Source organism: Argentina anserina, chromosome 3 (assembly GCF_933775445.1).
Source record: "Argentina anserina chromosome 3, drPotAnse1.1, whole genome shotgun sequence".
Taxonomy (NCBI): domain Eukaryota; kingdom Viridiplantae; phylum Streptophyta; class Magnoliopsida; order Rosales; family Rosaceae; genus Argentina; species Argentina anserina.
In genome coordinates, this window is record NC_065874.1 from 27227014 (window position 1) to 27242087 (window position 15074).

Below are 15074 nucleotides of genomic sequence, written 5' to 3' on the forward strand. Positions count from 1 at the left end.
CGGGGACTCGTGCTCACAAAACGCCACCGCTAGGGTTTGGGAGGAGAGGTCGAGTAACGTAAGGATTCACTTAGGGAAAAACTCAGTTTTAAAATAAGCAAGATCTGATATGTTTTAAAAAATTTAGTTTGCAAATTTTACAAATCCACTAATTATAACAAATTTATTAAACATGAAAACACATGAATTTAGCATATGTGCTTAGTTTGCTCAAAATTGAATACCAAACTAAATCTTAGTGGCGTAGACTTTCGATGTTCGACTTATGAAACACTAGTTGCAAAGTCCGGATTGTATAAGAAAAGAAAAGTACAAATTTTCGTAAAATGGAGGTACGTTCAAATACAATTAGATTAGGAATGTATTAAGTAATAAGCGCCACCTATTTATTCGATTGCAGTCCAAGTGGCGGTATTTAAGTTACGTTGTATAACAAAAGTTGGGCCATTTGACTTTTAATAAAGTTGTTTGAATTCAAGTATTCAACACTCGAAAATTTGTGAACAACTACTGCGCCTTATTTTGTTTTTGTTTTTGATTGTAGCCCATTGGTGCGTAGTTGTTTATTTAAGAGCTCTCAAAAGCCCAATGGTTGTTTCCCGTTGACCTTTAGAGTTTAGACTTTTGACACAGACAGGAGAGGATAAAAATTGAGTCAAAAGTAGACAAGTCGCTTTATTTCATTCCATTTTGTTACTTGTTGGGATGTTTGTTTTTGTTAGTTGGAGCAGAACGCCACCACTTGAAAGGCCAACTTGAAGTTGCAAGTGGAATTCCCATTGAAAAAACTACTAGACGAACACTGCCCCCTCTATATAATGATGATATCCTCGGAGGATAATTGCATCGCTTGTTTCCCAGTTACAAACATGTCCCAAATGTTCTTGAAATTGCCTTTTGCACTACTTGTCGGTGCTTTTACTGTGATGATGCTTAAAGCTCATGGCCAGGATCAATCAGGTACCCGTCTGCGCACAAATTTTTTTCCTCTCAATTTGAAAGATTTCATTTCAGACTTATTTTGCAATTTCCTTCTTGCTAATTAACCGAAATAATATAATATTTATATGCTCTGAAGTGAAAGATAATATTTTGAAATGGTTATTAAAATATCAGTAACGAAAGATCTCAAATTTATTGATAGACCATAAAACTTTTCATTGGAGTTTTATAGAGGATAAATAAAAAAGGAAAAGAAAATTAATTCTTATAATAATCTTTTAACTAGACGTAATAATAATAATAATAATAATAATTGCACTCTTGTTGTCTTGGGTCAACAACTCGTGTATAATTTTTCCATTTTCCAGTGTGAAGTACATCCAAATTCCTTATACTCACATATTTTCTCTTGCATATTAATTAGTCTTGGTCAACACATGCATAAGTGTATAACTAAGGTTTTTAATATCCTCAGATTTCATCAGCATCGATTGTGGCCAACTACAAACTAAGGAGTATACAGAACCGACAACGGGCATTACATACGGTCCAGAGACAGTAGATATTGTTGATACTGGTGTGTCCAAGCCCATAGTAGTGTCCGATCCTCGGCAGCAGTTTCAGTTTGTTAGGATGTTTCCTGAAGGAACCAGGAACTGTTACAAAATAAATATCAAAAGACGGCAAAAGTATTTGATAAGGGCAAGCTTTTTGTATGGAAATTATGATGGGGACAAAGATTTACCTGAATTTTCACTACATCTTGGAGGTGATTTGTGGGAGTCTGTGGTGATTTCAAATGCAAGTTCTGAAGTAGTCAAGGAGCTCATACATATTCCAATGAGATATTACATACATATTTGTCTGGTTAACATAGATAAGGGCATTCCATTTATATCCACGATAGAACTCAGGCCTTTACATAAAGATACTTATCAAACAGAAAGTGGGACGTCTTTGGCACTTCATTCGCGGATTAACATGGCAGCAAATAAAGCCAGATACAGGTGACTGAAATACCCCACAATTACCATATGTTTCTTTACTTCTTTGAAGTTTCCTTACGAAGTACTATTTCTATTCAGGTACCCGGAGGATGTTAATGATCGTATTTGGTCATCATGGATGAGTGAGACCTGGAAAAAAATAAATACTTCGTTCAATATCAACACAGATAAATACCAACTACCATCTCTTGTCTTGAGGACAGCTGCCACGCCAAAAGATGATTCAATCAAAAGACTGAGTTTGATGTGGCAGCATTCCGTTAATGCAACATATCATTTTTATTGGCACTTCGCAGAAATAATAAAGTTCAACTCCGGCTTGTCTCGATATCTCACCATTAACATCAATGGAAAGCCTTCTTATAGAGCCATTCCACAGTACCTGAGCTCAAGGACGTCTACAGGCAGTATTGCTGTGGGAGGAGGGCCATTTAATTTTCAAATATATTCACCGCCGACAAGTAGTTACGGACCGATCCTCAACGCCTACGAGATTTATACGGAGAAAAAGTTAGGATCGGAAACAGACCAGCAAGACGGTACAGAATTCTTCCTCACACAATCTTTCATTTCTGCACCGTTTCTGATCCAGTGAGGGATGTCAACTACAATTATTACGTACTCCTATGGATTTATTGATAATTTTATGAGATACTTGTGTTTGCATCAATTAGTTGAAGCACTTACAAATCTCAAGTCAACTTACGGAATCATTAAGAATTGGCAAGGAGATCCGTGCTACCCTAAAGAATACATATGGGCAGGTGTGAACTGTAGCTATTCTGACAATGACTCCGCACGAATCATATCCCTGTGAGTACTCATGTCTAACTAATTATTTTATATATAACGATCTATGGTTTGCTGGACCAGTTAAATCACTTACCCCAATATATAAGTCAATAAGCTGTGCACAACATGCAACCTGCAGGAATTTATCCTCGAGTGGATTAACTGAAGAGATAGCTGCTTCTATATTTAATCTCACAATGATACAGACTTTGTAAGTACTTTACGTACGTTCAATATATACACGTTATAACTCGTACAAGTCAATTATGAGTTCAAGATATAAGAGATTATAGACAACTAGGATATTCTACATATGGTCAAATTAATTAAGTACTAAAAAATTTCAACTGGCACAGTCTTATGTCCCAGAATACTTGATTCCATATATATGTATGATATATATATATATATATATATGTTATAATTTTAACATATTGGAGCTGCCATATATGAATCCAGGGATTTATCGAATAACAAATTATCAGGACAGATTCCAGAATACTTGTCGCAGTTGCCAAAGCTAAATATCTTGTAAGTAATTATATTGTCGTACGTACATAAATACTACATAATCGAACATTTTCTAGCTATTATTCTGGAATCTAACCTCGGCGTAAATTTAATGAAACCAATTAATAAATGCTATATTAATTGTGATGTTTCATGGAATTCAAAAGATATGGACCTAATGATGGATTATATCTCCGGTTTACATGCGCAGAAACTTAGAGAAAAATGATCTCACAGGCTCAGTTCCCGCCTGGCTTATTGCGAAAGAAAATGATGGTTTTTCATTGAGGTATGTTCGTGATCCATTCCCAGTAAGCAATCCTCTTCTTTTTATGAGGGTTTTTCCCCTTTGTAATATATAAGTAATGGTATAAATCATACTTTTATCGTGGCTGTCAATTAATCCGAAAATTATTTGTTCTTTGGTCAGTTTGTGCGGAAATCCAAGTTTATCAGGGCAGCTTCCTTGCGGAAAGCAGAAGAAGAAGAAGAAGAACCAGTTTGTTATTCCGGTCGTTGTGTTAATTATCATCGTGTCATGGGTCTCATTTGCAGCAGCTCTAGTGTGGAAATCTAAAAGGTTTCGTGGTAAGACTCCAAAATTTTATGCTAGATACTAAAATTACAAGATCATAGCTGGTAAATGTCCGGCTCCATGATCCTGGCCCGGAATACATTATCATGGGGCATCCCGATCGACAATGTTTTATATGAAGAGAGTAATTAAGGATGTATAGTAAATAATAAGGTCTTTCTGCTTGTTTGGTTTATGTGGTTTCTCCCGAACAGCTTACTGGAGACTTGGTAAAGATTCATGTACTGAATCAGAGAACGGACAGAGTAGCAGAGGACACGATGTGTTTTTGAGTTTTAGAGGTGATGATATACGAGAAGGTTTCGCCCGTTATCTGCACGACGCTTTAGACAAAAATGGAATCAAGACATTTTTTGATGATCAAAATCTCCAGAAAGGAGATGAAATAGGACCTACACTTGTCAACGCAATAGAAGCATCAGAGGTTTCTATCATTTTGTTCTCAAAAAACTATGTTACGTCAAGTTGGTGTCTGGGTGAGCTTGTACATATCATTGACTGTAAAAACAAAAATAAGGATCGTCGTGTTGTCCCAGTTTTTTACAAAGTGAATCCATCAGACATACGCAATCAATCTGGTAGTTTTTCCCTTCAGACGTGGATAGACAGAGAGAACGTCAAGGTTCCCGTATGGAAGGAAGCTCTGGTAGAAGTAGCAAATTTGTCGGGATATCATTACACGAGAGGGTATGTTAAATACATGATACATAAAAATTTTGAAGTTTCTAAAGCAAAACATGTAGGGAAACTACCGGTATATTTGCCTTGTTTCAACATGTAATTAATGTTCCTAAATATATTTTGAACTGATCGACAGGTACGAAAGTGAAACCATCGAAAAGATTGTTGAAAATATATCAGGTGTCCTGAAGCAAATGAAGGAAAACTCCCTCCGTCGGTTCGACACGATATGCCCAGAAGGCGGAGAAGACGAAATAGTTATTTATACAACTTCATCAGCTAGGGACAAGAATTTTCAGAAATGCCAGACAATTATCCAGAGCTTATCCCAATTTGTCCTGAAAGTTCAGCAGCGTGACGTTACAATCCGGAAGTTCAGAAAAGAGCTGAAAAAGCTGATGAAAAAAGATATGCCTCCTCCAAGGGTATTTGTTCATGGAAGGTATGTGGGCGGGTATGATGAGGTGAGTAGGCTTATAACAAATGAGCCCTGGTTCTGTGAGACTCTTGATAAGATTCAAAAGAGAGATGAGGTGCGTTTGCATGGTCGGGACTTGGTGCAACAAGAGGATGCCTCGTCAGTCAGTGTCTCTGAAACAGACCCCGGTGGACGTGGTGGTTCACCAGTTTAATGGTATTAGCTAGTAGAATTTCACTGCTCTTTATTCTCTGTAACTTCCGATCGAGCTCGTGGAGGCTCTCTTTCATTTCGTGTCGCGGTTTTTGCAAACTTTTTATGTTGATCAAATTATCTAATCAAATAATGTAATTATGCAACAAAATGAAGTACTTGCATGCACACCCACACACACACACACATATATATATATATTCAATTATATATATTTGGCCCTTTTTTTTGTCACATTTTCTTATATGGCCAATTAAGTTATGGTATACGCACTAAACATATGACGTGCACCTTCATTACACAATAAGCACACAAAAAAACCTAAAACTACTAATTACAAATCGAGCATTCCATTAAACCCCTAAAGAAAATATACTATTGTCGCCTAAGGACCTCAATTGGTGTGCAACAACTATTCAAGCTCCGTTAAAAAATGAGGACAAAAGTTTATGTTGTTGCTTGTTCGGCGGCTCCTCTACACCGGAAGGGCTTCGGCCTCGTCAATGTGGACTGGATCACTGCCGAACAAGCTGTTGGGTTATCTCTTTGAGGCAAGATAGTTGGCGGAGGGAGTTAGGTTGTTCATAGAGGCGATCTAAGAGTTTCTAGCGGATTTGGGTGGAGGTTTTCTCGCTCTAGCATGGATGTGGATCATCGAGGAGGAGCGTCGACATGGGTTGGATGTATCTGCAACGGCGGTGTGGTGCTACGACTCATATGGGGGTTTTCTCTCGTATGGGTCTTTATGGCCAACGTTGCTACAGCTTCATATGGGGGTTTGTTAGTGCGTGCTGTCTTTGGTGGTGCTTCTTGGCGGCGCTAGACGTTGATAGTAGGGCGGCGGGTCTTCTCTATGATTGGCTTGATTCCTAAAGTCTAATAGGGGGAGCTTGGGCTCTTTCTGGGCCCAGGTCAGTTTGAGATTTTTGTCTTTTTTAGTTTGTTTTTGTTTTTTTTTAATTGTGAGTTTGGTGTGGAGTTTGTGTCATGGGGTGTGTCATGGTTATGACGTCGTTTCCATTTCTTGTTATTTATCTCTAAGCACTTTTTTTTTTAGAAAATTAAAGATATACTTAATATTAGAGCCTCTCTTTTAAATCAGGGGCTTCTTATAAAAAAGTCACAATTAATATATGTATTTATAAAAAAGTCAAGTAAGATTTGAAAATTAGAAAAAAAGTCATTTTTTAAAATGTTTAAACCGTTGGCCACAGATTTTACGAAAATTACAATGTGTCACTGCTCAAATTAGAAATTAAACAGTTGACCCCAATCTCCCCCTCACCACCAAATCATCACTCCGACCTCCCGACCCGACTCCGGCTCCACTCGCTCGCTGCCTCCACCCCGATTCTGGCTCTAACCGACCTAACTTCGGCCAACTAATCTCTCTCTCTCTCTCTCTCTCTCTCTCTCTCTCTCTCTCTCTCTCTCTCTCTCTCTCTCTCTCCCTCCCTCCACCCAACTCTGGGTTGACCACGAACAAACCAGTGAAGCCACAACCTGGATCACCTCCGACTCCTTCAGCCCGGATGCGCGGTTGACAAGATCACATTAGTAGGTCTCCAGCGCCGACTTGGACTTGGGCACTATGGTAGTCATCAGATCTCTGAAGCCACTGCCAATAGTAGAGGAGATTCTCCAGATCAGATTCGATCGCCATGGGTTTGGGTCGATCAAGGTAAGAGTGGTGCTGCCACGTTGGTCTTTCACCTAAGGCTTAAGGCCTTTGCGGCAATGCGTATTCATCGGAGGCAGCGCTGGGAGGGTCCGGTGTGGTGTCTGCTTGAGCGAGGTTCACGACCTCATGGTCAGAGAAGACGATGATAATGACATGGGTGCCCTGAGCAATTATATGGGTGCCCATTCAAATTTCTGTAAATATATAACAATAAACAAATGTTCGTTATTTCTAGTCATTTTCTTCTTCTTCTTGTCACAACATAATCACATAAACTAATGTGACAGGGTGTGACAACGGGTGTGTCAACATGTGTGACATGCCGAAAGGAAATTTCTAAATATGCGAAATGATGCTAAAATTCAAAAGAAATTAGTATAAGTATTCTCAGAATGAAGAGACTAACAAGAATTAGGGAGCGTTAAGCTCCAGTTTAGCTGGAATTGTTTAGAGCACCACCATGGATGACGGTAACCCCTTGCGAGGGTTGCTGCATCTTGTACGGTGGTCAGTTCGGAGTGGGTAGAGTATCAAATGAAAAAGGGGAGAGAGATATTTCCAACGGTACCAACCACTCTCAAATTCATCGTCGGACGGCAAAGTTATTGCCGAAAATAGAAGAATAAGGAAAAATAAGAAAAGAAAAAAGTGAGAAAGGGCAAAACGGTCCGGATTTTGTTTTTCTTAAAGATTATTTTTTTCTAATTTTGTTCTAAGGTTGTTGACTATTTTATAATTTCTAATCAATTGAGATGATATTTTAATAATTGAGAAATAAGTGGTGACTTTTTTCTAATTGAAAATTGGAGATGGTAATATTTTATAATTTGCTCTTAAATCAAACTCACATCCAAATGTTTTTTCAATCTAAACCCAAATTCTTTTTCTATAGGCCTATTTTCCCTCTTTTTCTTTTTTATCATTTTGGTTTCCTTAATCGTAGCATCTATTTATTGTATATGTTTAATACAATCATTCCATTGATTTTTCAATACTGTAATGATATATATGTTTTCTCAAATCTTTTCTTTTTGTATTATTGTATTATGAATTTTCGTGTGGTAAACCTTTTATTGTAGGTTTCAACTTTTTATTTCACCTCTACTATTACCAAATAGATAGAAACATGCATATTAGTATATATTTCAAATTCAACATATGGAAGAGATCTTTGAAATGATAAATACCTAACAAACAGGTTGATGTGAAAATTCCTAGAAGAGAAGTTAGCTATATAAATACATACCTAATTTTTAGGTTGTAATTAAAAATAAAAAAACTTACTAAATAGAAAATGTTAACACCTCCCCTTGATCTAGTAAATCCTGGCAGGATTCCCCCTTATTCTAGCCGCGAGACCGGCTAGAGTTAACCCAATAAGACAAGGTACTGAGACGACAAGGTAGATCATGCCACCTCTAGCTCAGGTGACGCCCAAAATAACTCGCCAAAGCAATAAGTTCATACTGAACGAACACTCTCCCACATCGGGAAATGGAAATAACACTTCCCCAATGCGCCTATAAAAATAACTAAAAACCTCTTAAAAAGGGTAACGTATCCCTAAGTTCTTAACCTATGAACTTAAGTCCTGCCCTGGAATCTAACTTAAGCTTCGAAGAGTCATATGTCGGCGCACCGCTGGCCCTTGACCTTAACCATGGTTTTTGTGCAGGTTAAACAAACCAAAGGTTGAATACAAGCTACATGAACAAGACCTCCAGATTTTGTACTTGCAATAGTTGGCGCTACCAGTCTTCACCCCCATCTGGTAGTGTTCATACACCGCAAATTGGCACAGCCGGCATGAACTCTGGGCAGCAGTTGGAAACGCACGGATGCACCTCGACAACCACTTTTCCATCAACAGCGTGAGGTGGGCTGCCACATACACTACAATACCAGCTATCATTTCTTAGTCTTGGAGGAGTGTTAGCCAACAAGCGTTGGTCAAATACAAAACAAAAAACACAACGTTGATGACCCGGAGAAATGCACTGGATAAAACACTTACCAATGTGCTGAGAATTCCCGGGGACTTCGAACCAGATGTTTTCCCCCTTGATACGGACCTTCCAATACAAACACCCGATCCCGCCACTGATCCAGGGTATAGCTAGGACAGTCATTCACAAGAGATGAATATTTCCTCATTCGGGTTTCCTTAATCGTAGCATCTATTTATTGTATATGTTTAATACAATCATTCCATTGATTTTTCAATACTGTAATGATATATATGTTTTCTCAAATCTTTTCTTTTTGTATTATTGTATTATGAATTTTCGTGTGGTAAACCTTTTATTGTAGGTTTCAACTTTTTATTTCACCTCTACTATTACCAAATAGATAGAAACATGCATATTAGTATATATTTCAAATTCAACATATGGAAGAGATCTTTGAAATGATAAATACCTAACAAACAGGTTGATGTGAAAATTCCTAGAAGAGAAGTTAGCTATATAAATACATACCTAATTTTTAGGTTGTAATTAAAAATAAAAAAACTTACTAAATAGAAAATGTTAACACCTCCCCTTGATCTAGTAAATCCTGGCAGGATTCCCCCTTATTCTAGCCGCGAGACCGGCTAGAGTTAACCCAATAAGACAAGGTACTGAGACGACAAGGTAGATCATGCCACCTCTAGCTCAGGTGACGCCCAAAATAACTCGCCAAAGCAATAAGTTCATACTGAACGAACACTCTCCCACATCGGGAAATGGAAATAACACTTCCCCAATGCGCCTATAAAAATAACTAAAAACCTCTTAAAAAGGGTAACGTATCCCTAAGTTCTTAACCTATGAACTTAAGTCCTGCCCTGGAATCTAACTTAAGCTTCGAAGAGTCATATGTCGGCGCACCGCTGGCCCTTGACCTTAACCATGGTTTTTGTGCAGGTTAAACAAACCAAAGGTTGAATACAAGCTACATGAACAAGACCTCCAGATTTTGTACTTGCAATAGTTGGCGCTACCAGTCTTCACCCCCATCTGGTAGTGTTCATACACCGCAAATTGGCACAGCCGGCATGAACTCTGGGCAGCAGTTGGAAACGCTCGGATGCACCTCGACAACCACTTTTCCATCAACAGCGTGAGGTGGGCTGCCACATACACTACAATACCAGCTATCATTTCTTAGTCTTGGAGGAGTGTTAGCCAACAAGCGTTGGTCAAATACAAAACAAAAAACACAACGTTGATGACCCGGAGAAATGCACTGGATAAAACACTTACCAATGTGCTGAGAATTCCCGGGGACTTCGAACCAGATGTTTTCCCCCTTGATACGGACCTTCCAATACAAACACCCGATCCCGCCACTGATCCAGGGTATAGCTAGGACAGTCATTCACAAGAGATGAATATTTCCTCATTCGGGGAATAAGTTTCACATAGCCCATGCTCCCCGCCTTATCGCTGTATTTGAGCATCCAACATGACATGAACTCTTGCCAACACGACATTTGCAGCCTCAACGCCTTGAAAATGACGCCAGTCTCGAGTAGTTGCCTCCACATGTTCGGCGTCACTTGCCATGTCGCCATATTCAGACACGAAATCATGTACTAAACGAAGTTGGGCAGCAGGAATGTTAGTTCGCACGCCATGGCGAACTCTGATACGCAACAAGACCCCTCCGCCAGGTCATGCACCATCTCGCCCTTCGCCAATCGGCGCAAGATAATCTTCTTCGACACTTCGTCTGGATCAATGCCAACTCCTCCAGGTTGGCGCAGGCCTGGGCTGGGTCGACACTTCGTCACCTAAGTAATATTGATTCTCCGCTCCTTTCGCCTCAGCTTTTGCATCTCTTCTTTCCACCATATCTTCTATAACAAACACCAAAATGCCCAAATGGTTATTTGTCGACCCTGCATCACTTAGGAAGGACAAAATCCCCAGACCGCCCCAACCAAAGTAGCTTGATCCGGCGTGCTCGAACCCGAGACAATCGAAGTCAAAACCTCGACTCCCCCGTTCCCAGACCCTCAAGCCGGCTTTTCCATTGCTACAACCCCCTCCCCCAATATACACAGATAGCCCAGAACCACCAAAATCCATCTCGGACAAATACATAAACCCATAAAGAGATCGGAAAATACCTTAAATGGTTGGAATATGAGAATCATGTTGATTTTTGTGGTTGCAAACACTGAAATCTTTAAAGCTTCGTAACAACTCCGATGGATTTCTTCCTCTCTCTCTGTCTTTCTTGCTAAAAATTCTTCTCCAACGCAAATGAGAGCACCAGTCTTCTCACCCTCAATATATATAAGCACCAAATTGATTCGAGCCATGAATTCAAACAGTCTGAACCGCTTGATGAATTCCACATGCCCCACTAGCTCTCGACCCCTCAATTTCCCAAACCCACGTGTTGGACGCGCGCAACCCTTTATAAACCCTAACGTTTCAACACCATTTCATTCCCTAAACAATAATGACTGATAACGTCATCTAACGCCTCAGTTCTCTCAGGCTCAACAGTCTGTCACTAACATTTAATGCCAGGCACCCATGACTAGCTGGCCACTCCTCGCGGTCTGCCTCGGTTATTTTTACCCCGGACATTTCTTGACTGAAGACTTTGGGGACTCACCACCGGACCTAGCATTGAGATCTTAGGTCACTCCAACTCGGGAATCCACCAAAAATGGCAATTTAAACTCCCCACCCAAGAACTCTCCTTGACCGGGGACTTGGAACTTGTTACCCCTTGACGGGATAATTCCCGACAAAATTCCCTCATAGTCCGGCCGCCAGACCAGCTGAAGTTAACCCAGCAAGGCAAGGTACTGTGCCGGCATGGTTCCCTCATACCCATGCCACCTCTAACTCATGCTCCGCTACCGCCCAAAGTAGCTCGCCAAATCAAAAAGTGCATACTGAACATCCGATCTCCTCTCCCTGATCCGAGATCTTGTGGCGGCGATTCCGGCGGTTTCTGGCCGGCTTGGGATGAACTGAATGTATGGTTGTGTGTCTCTCCTTGTGATCTACGTTTTTCATGTTAGGAGTTTGTTGATTTGAAAAGTTCTGGTCGGAGGTGGTGGTGGAGCGCGTGCCACCGTCTGTGGCGGCGCGTGGGAGTAGCAGAAGGTGGCAGGGGATCGGTTAATAACCGTGGACGGCGAAGGCTATTGTGGGTAATTCCGTGAACCCACACCGTCGTGAACAGTAATCTCGTGCCCAAGATTTTACGTATAATTTTCTAAGCAGTTTTTCATGCTATTAGATGACCAACGAAATAAGTGAGAGGATCGTTCTTGGTGACGTGGAAATTGCATGCAGGAAATAAGGTGAGTAAATCTCACTATGACGAGTCTACCTTTGGCGGTGACACATATTTACGATTTCTTAAAAAAATTGAACTATGACATGTACATAATATAGTGGATTGTGTATGTGTATAAAAATTGTAAATACGATACATATATATGAGTTGCTATATTATGTAATGTTACGTTTTCATTTCCAAATGAGTTTGTATTGTGGCGATTATATTTATATTGTTGAGCAAAAATCGCTTGGTTGTTGTACAATAAACATGCGTTGAATGTTATATTGGGTTGCCTAGTATCTGTCGACGTACTGCATGAGGGGTAACATACGAGTACCTGAGTCTCATGAGTACCCGTGTTTTAAATGTCATTTGAGTAAACAGATGGGTTGCCCAATGTCTCATAAGTACACATATTTTTAAATATTATTAGACAACCAGATGAGACGTCATGTGTCTCATGAGTACATTTATCTTTAAATGTCACCAGTTATTTCTTTTGTATGCGATGTGTGTTATACTGTTGATTTACTCATACGACCTGTAAAGCTTACCGAGTTTGTGTTTACAATCTCGGTGCACCTATTCGATAGTGTAGGGGATAGTTCTGCAAGTGTGGATTAGCATAATTTGAGGGTTTACTCTGAAGATCGTCGAAGTTTATTTCTTCTATTTGTGGTGAGGATTGAGAGAATTTACATTTACATTTGTTATAATACTTGAATTATAAACTGGTTATGTATTAATCAAGTCGACTGAGTCATACTATGAGCTCAGTTTTGATACACTGTTACTATAAGATGATTTCAATATATTTGAGATTGTTTTAAAGTTTTTAGGACTTCGATTTCGAGTTTTATCATTCGAAATTTCGGAGTTCTGACAGTTGGTATCAGAGCGTAGGTTGCGTATTTGGTGATCTATCAATATCATCCAAGAGCGATGGCCCGACTGCAGTGGATCCCATCACATGCTCTTTGGTATTGATATGTCACTGGGTAAGCAAGAGTGTTAGGAGCCACACCTTAAGGTTTGGTCCTCTAAATAGAAGTGTTATGATAATACTTCGATGATTCATCTTCCTTCTAAATATCTTGGTTAATATATGTTGGATCTATTTTATTTGGGTTTAAGATTTTACATGTATTGACTAAGTGTTTAAATGTTTTAAGATGATGAATTTAGAGAAGGGTCGTGCGCAAGGCCGAGGATGGGCAAGAGGCCGAGGCCGAGCGAGGGGTGGAGGCCTAGTCCGCAATGTGGAGAACCTCTATGAAGAGGTGGCACCACCGGTTGAGCAGGTTGATCCCGAGGCCGTCGTTAGAGACGAGGGTCGTGTGCTTAAGCTGATTTAGGACATTAATAGTCTGTCAGCGCCATCATTTCATAGGGCTCTGAATCATATGGTGGCGTATCATTGGATCGAGAGTATGGAAACCTACTTTGAGATGGTGATGTGCTCGAAGATCAAGAAGAGGATGATAGCTTAAAGGATGATGTTATGGATTGGTGGAAGAGTACAAGACGGACTGTGGATGTGTCCACTCTGACTTGGGAGGGTTTTGTGGCATTGTTTCGAGAAAAGTACTTTCCATCTACAATGTAGGAGGAACTGGAACTTGAGTTCCTTGATCTGATGCAGGAAGATATGATTGTTAGGGAGTATGAGGCCCGTTTTGCACAGTTGTATCGGTTTGTTAGGCCAATGGGTGCGCCCTCCTTAGCTCAGAAGTTCCTACAGGGACTTAAGCAAGAGGTTAAGACCATCATATCAGCACTTTGTCTATCAACCAATGAGTTGATGTATGAGAGTGCACTGAATTTGGAATAGATGAATAAGACTCGAGGAGGAGATGTGGAGGCTAGGGATACTTTGGGAAAAGGGAAGGTAATTAGTTCAGGCAGTGGGTATGCGAGACAGGAAAGTAGATCTTGGAAGAAGCCGATGACCTATTACCAAACTCCAACTAAGGAGACATCTCCATCTGTTAGGACCGCACCTGTCAGGTAGTTGGCATCAGTAAAGTGTTTCATTTGCGGCGAAATGGGTCACTATGCCACAATTTGTCTGAAATCGAGAAAGGCGGGCCGTTTCAGGTGTGGGTAAGTGGAATATATGGCTAGAGACTGCACCCGACCTTAGCAGGGTAAACATGAACATCAGCATAGGCAGTTACATGCGGGCCAAACTAGAGTGTTTGCGGTGGGTCAGCGGGACACAGGAGTAGTAGGTACCTTATCTATTTTTGACTACCTTGCTAGACTACTGTTTGATACAGGTGCATCGCATTCTTTTATTGCTAGTTCGGTAGTGGAGATGTTAGGTTTGATTCCTACATCTCTTGGAAGCTCTTTATGTGTCACTTCACCTCTTGGAGTGTCTCTCAAGCTGGAGACAATCTGCAAGGCTTGTCCTATTGTGATCAGAGGTAGAGAATTCTCTGCTTCTTTGATAGTGATTACGGACTACACCTATGATGTGATCTTAGGAATGGATTGTTTGAGGCCACAACATGTATTGATCGATTGCTTTGACATGGTAGTGTTTTTTCATAATCCCAGGGAACCAATTTTTCATTATCGTTGTCTCAAGTCGCATAATTCCATGAGAACAGGAGTCTTGGCACCTGTGGAGTCTGTGGATCAGGAAGTAACTATTGCAGACATTGTAGTATCCGAGTATAGTGAGGTGTTCTAGGAGATACCGGGTTTACCTCCTCAGAGAGTTGTTGAGTTCAGCATAGATGTTGTACCTGATACATCACTTGTGTCGAATGCGCCTTATAGGATGGGGCAGAACGAGCTTAAAGAGTTGAAGGTGTAGATAGATGAACTATTGGACCAAGGGTTCATTAGACCTAGTGTCTCACCTTGGGGTGCACCGGTGTTGTTCGTGAAAAAGAAAAATGGTTCTCTGCGGTTGTGTGTGAACTATAAGGAATT

General features: G+C 40.3%; 1 protein-coding gene across 1 annotated transcript; it reads left to right on the plus strand.

Annotated features, from left to right (window-relative positions):
- The first annotated feature begins 870 nt into the window (after positions 1-870).
- Positions 871-5159, plus strand: LOC126787364 (probable LRR receptor-like serine/threonine-protein kinase At1g05700). Its single transcript, XM_050513262.1, has 10 exons — positions 871-960; positions 1418-1949; positions 2028-2488; positions 2624-2762; positions 2881-2952; positions 3201-3272; positions 3463-3540; positions 3682-3839; positions 4041-4533; positions 4664-5159. The coding sequence occupies exons 1-10, from the start codon at positions 879-881 to the stop codon at positions 5157-5159; spliced, it is 2583 nt and encodes an 860-aa protein (XP_050369219.1). The 5' UTR covers positions 871-878.
- Positions 5160-15074: the final 9915 nt, after the last annotated feature.

Coding starts and splice junctions, on each gene's coding strand:
- LOC126787364 (XM_050513262.1), top strand. CDS start 879: ATGTTCTTGAAATTGCCTTTTGCACTACTTGTCGGTGCTTTTACTGTG. Junction 961..1,417: donor TCATGGCCAGGATCAATCAG/GTACCCGTCTGC, acceptor TAATATCCTCAG/ATTTCATCAGCATCGATTGT. Junction 3,273..3,462: donor TTGCCAAAGCTAAATATCTT/GTAAGTAATTAT, acceptor TTACATGCGCAG/AAACTTAGAGAAAAATGATC.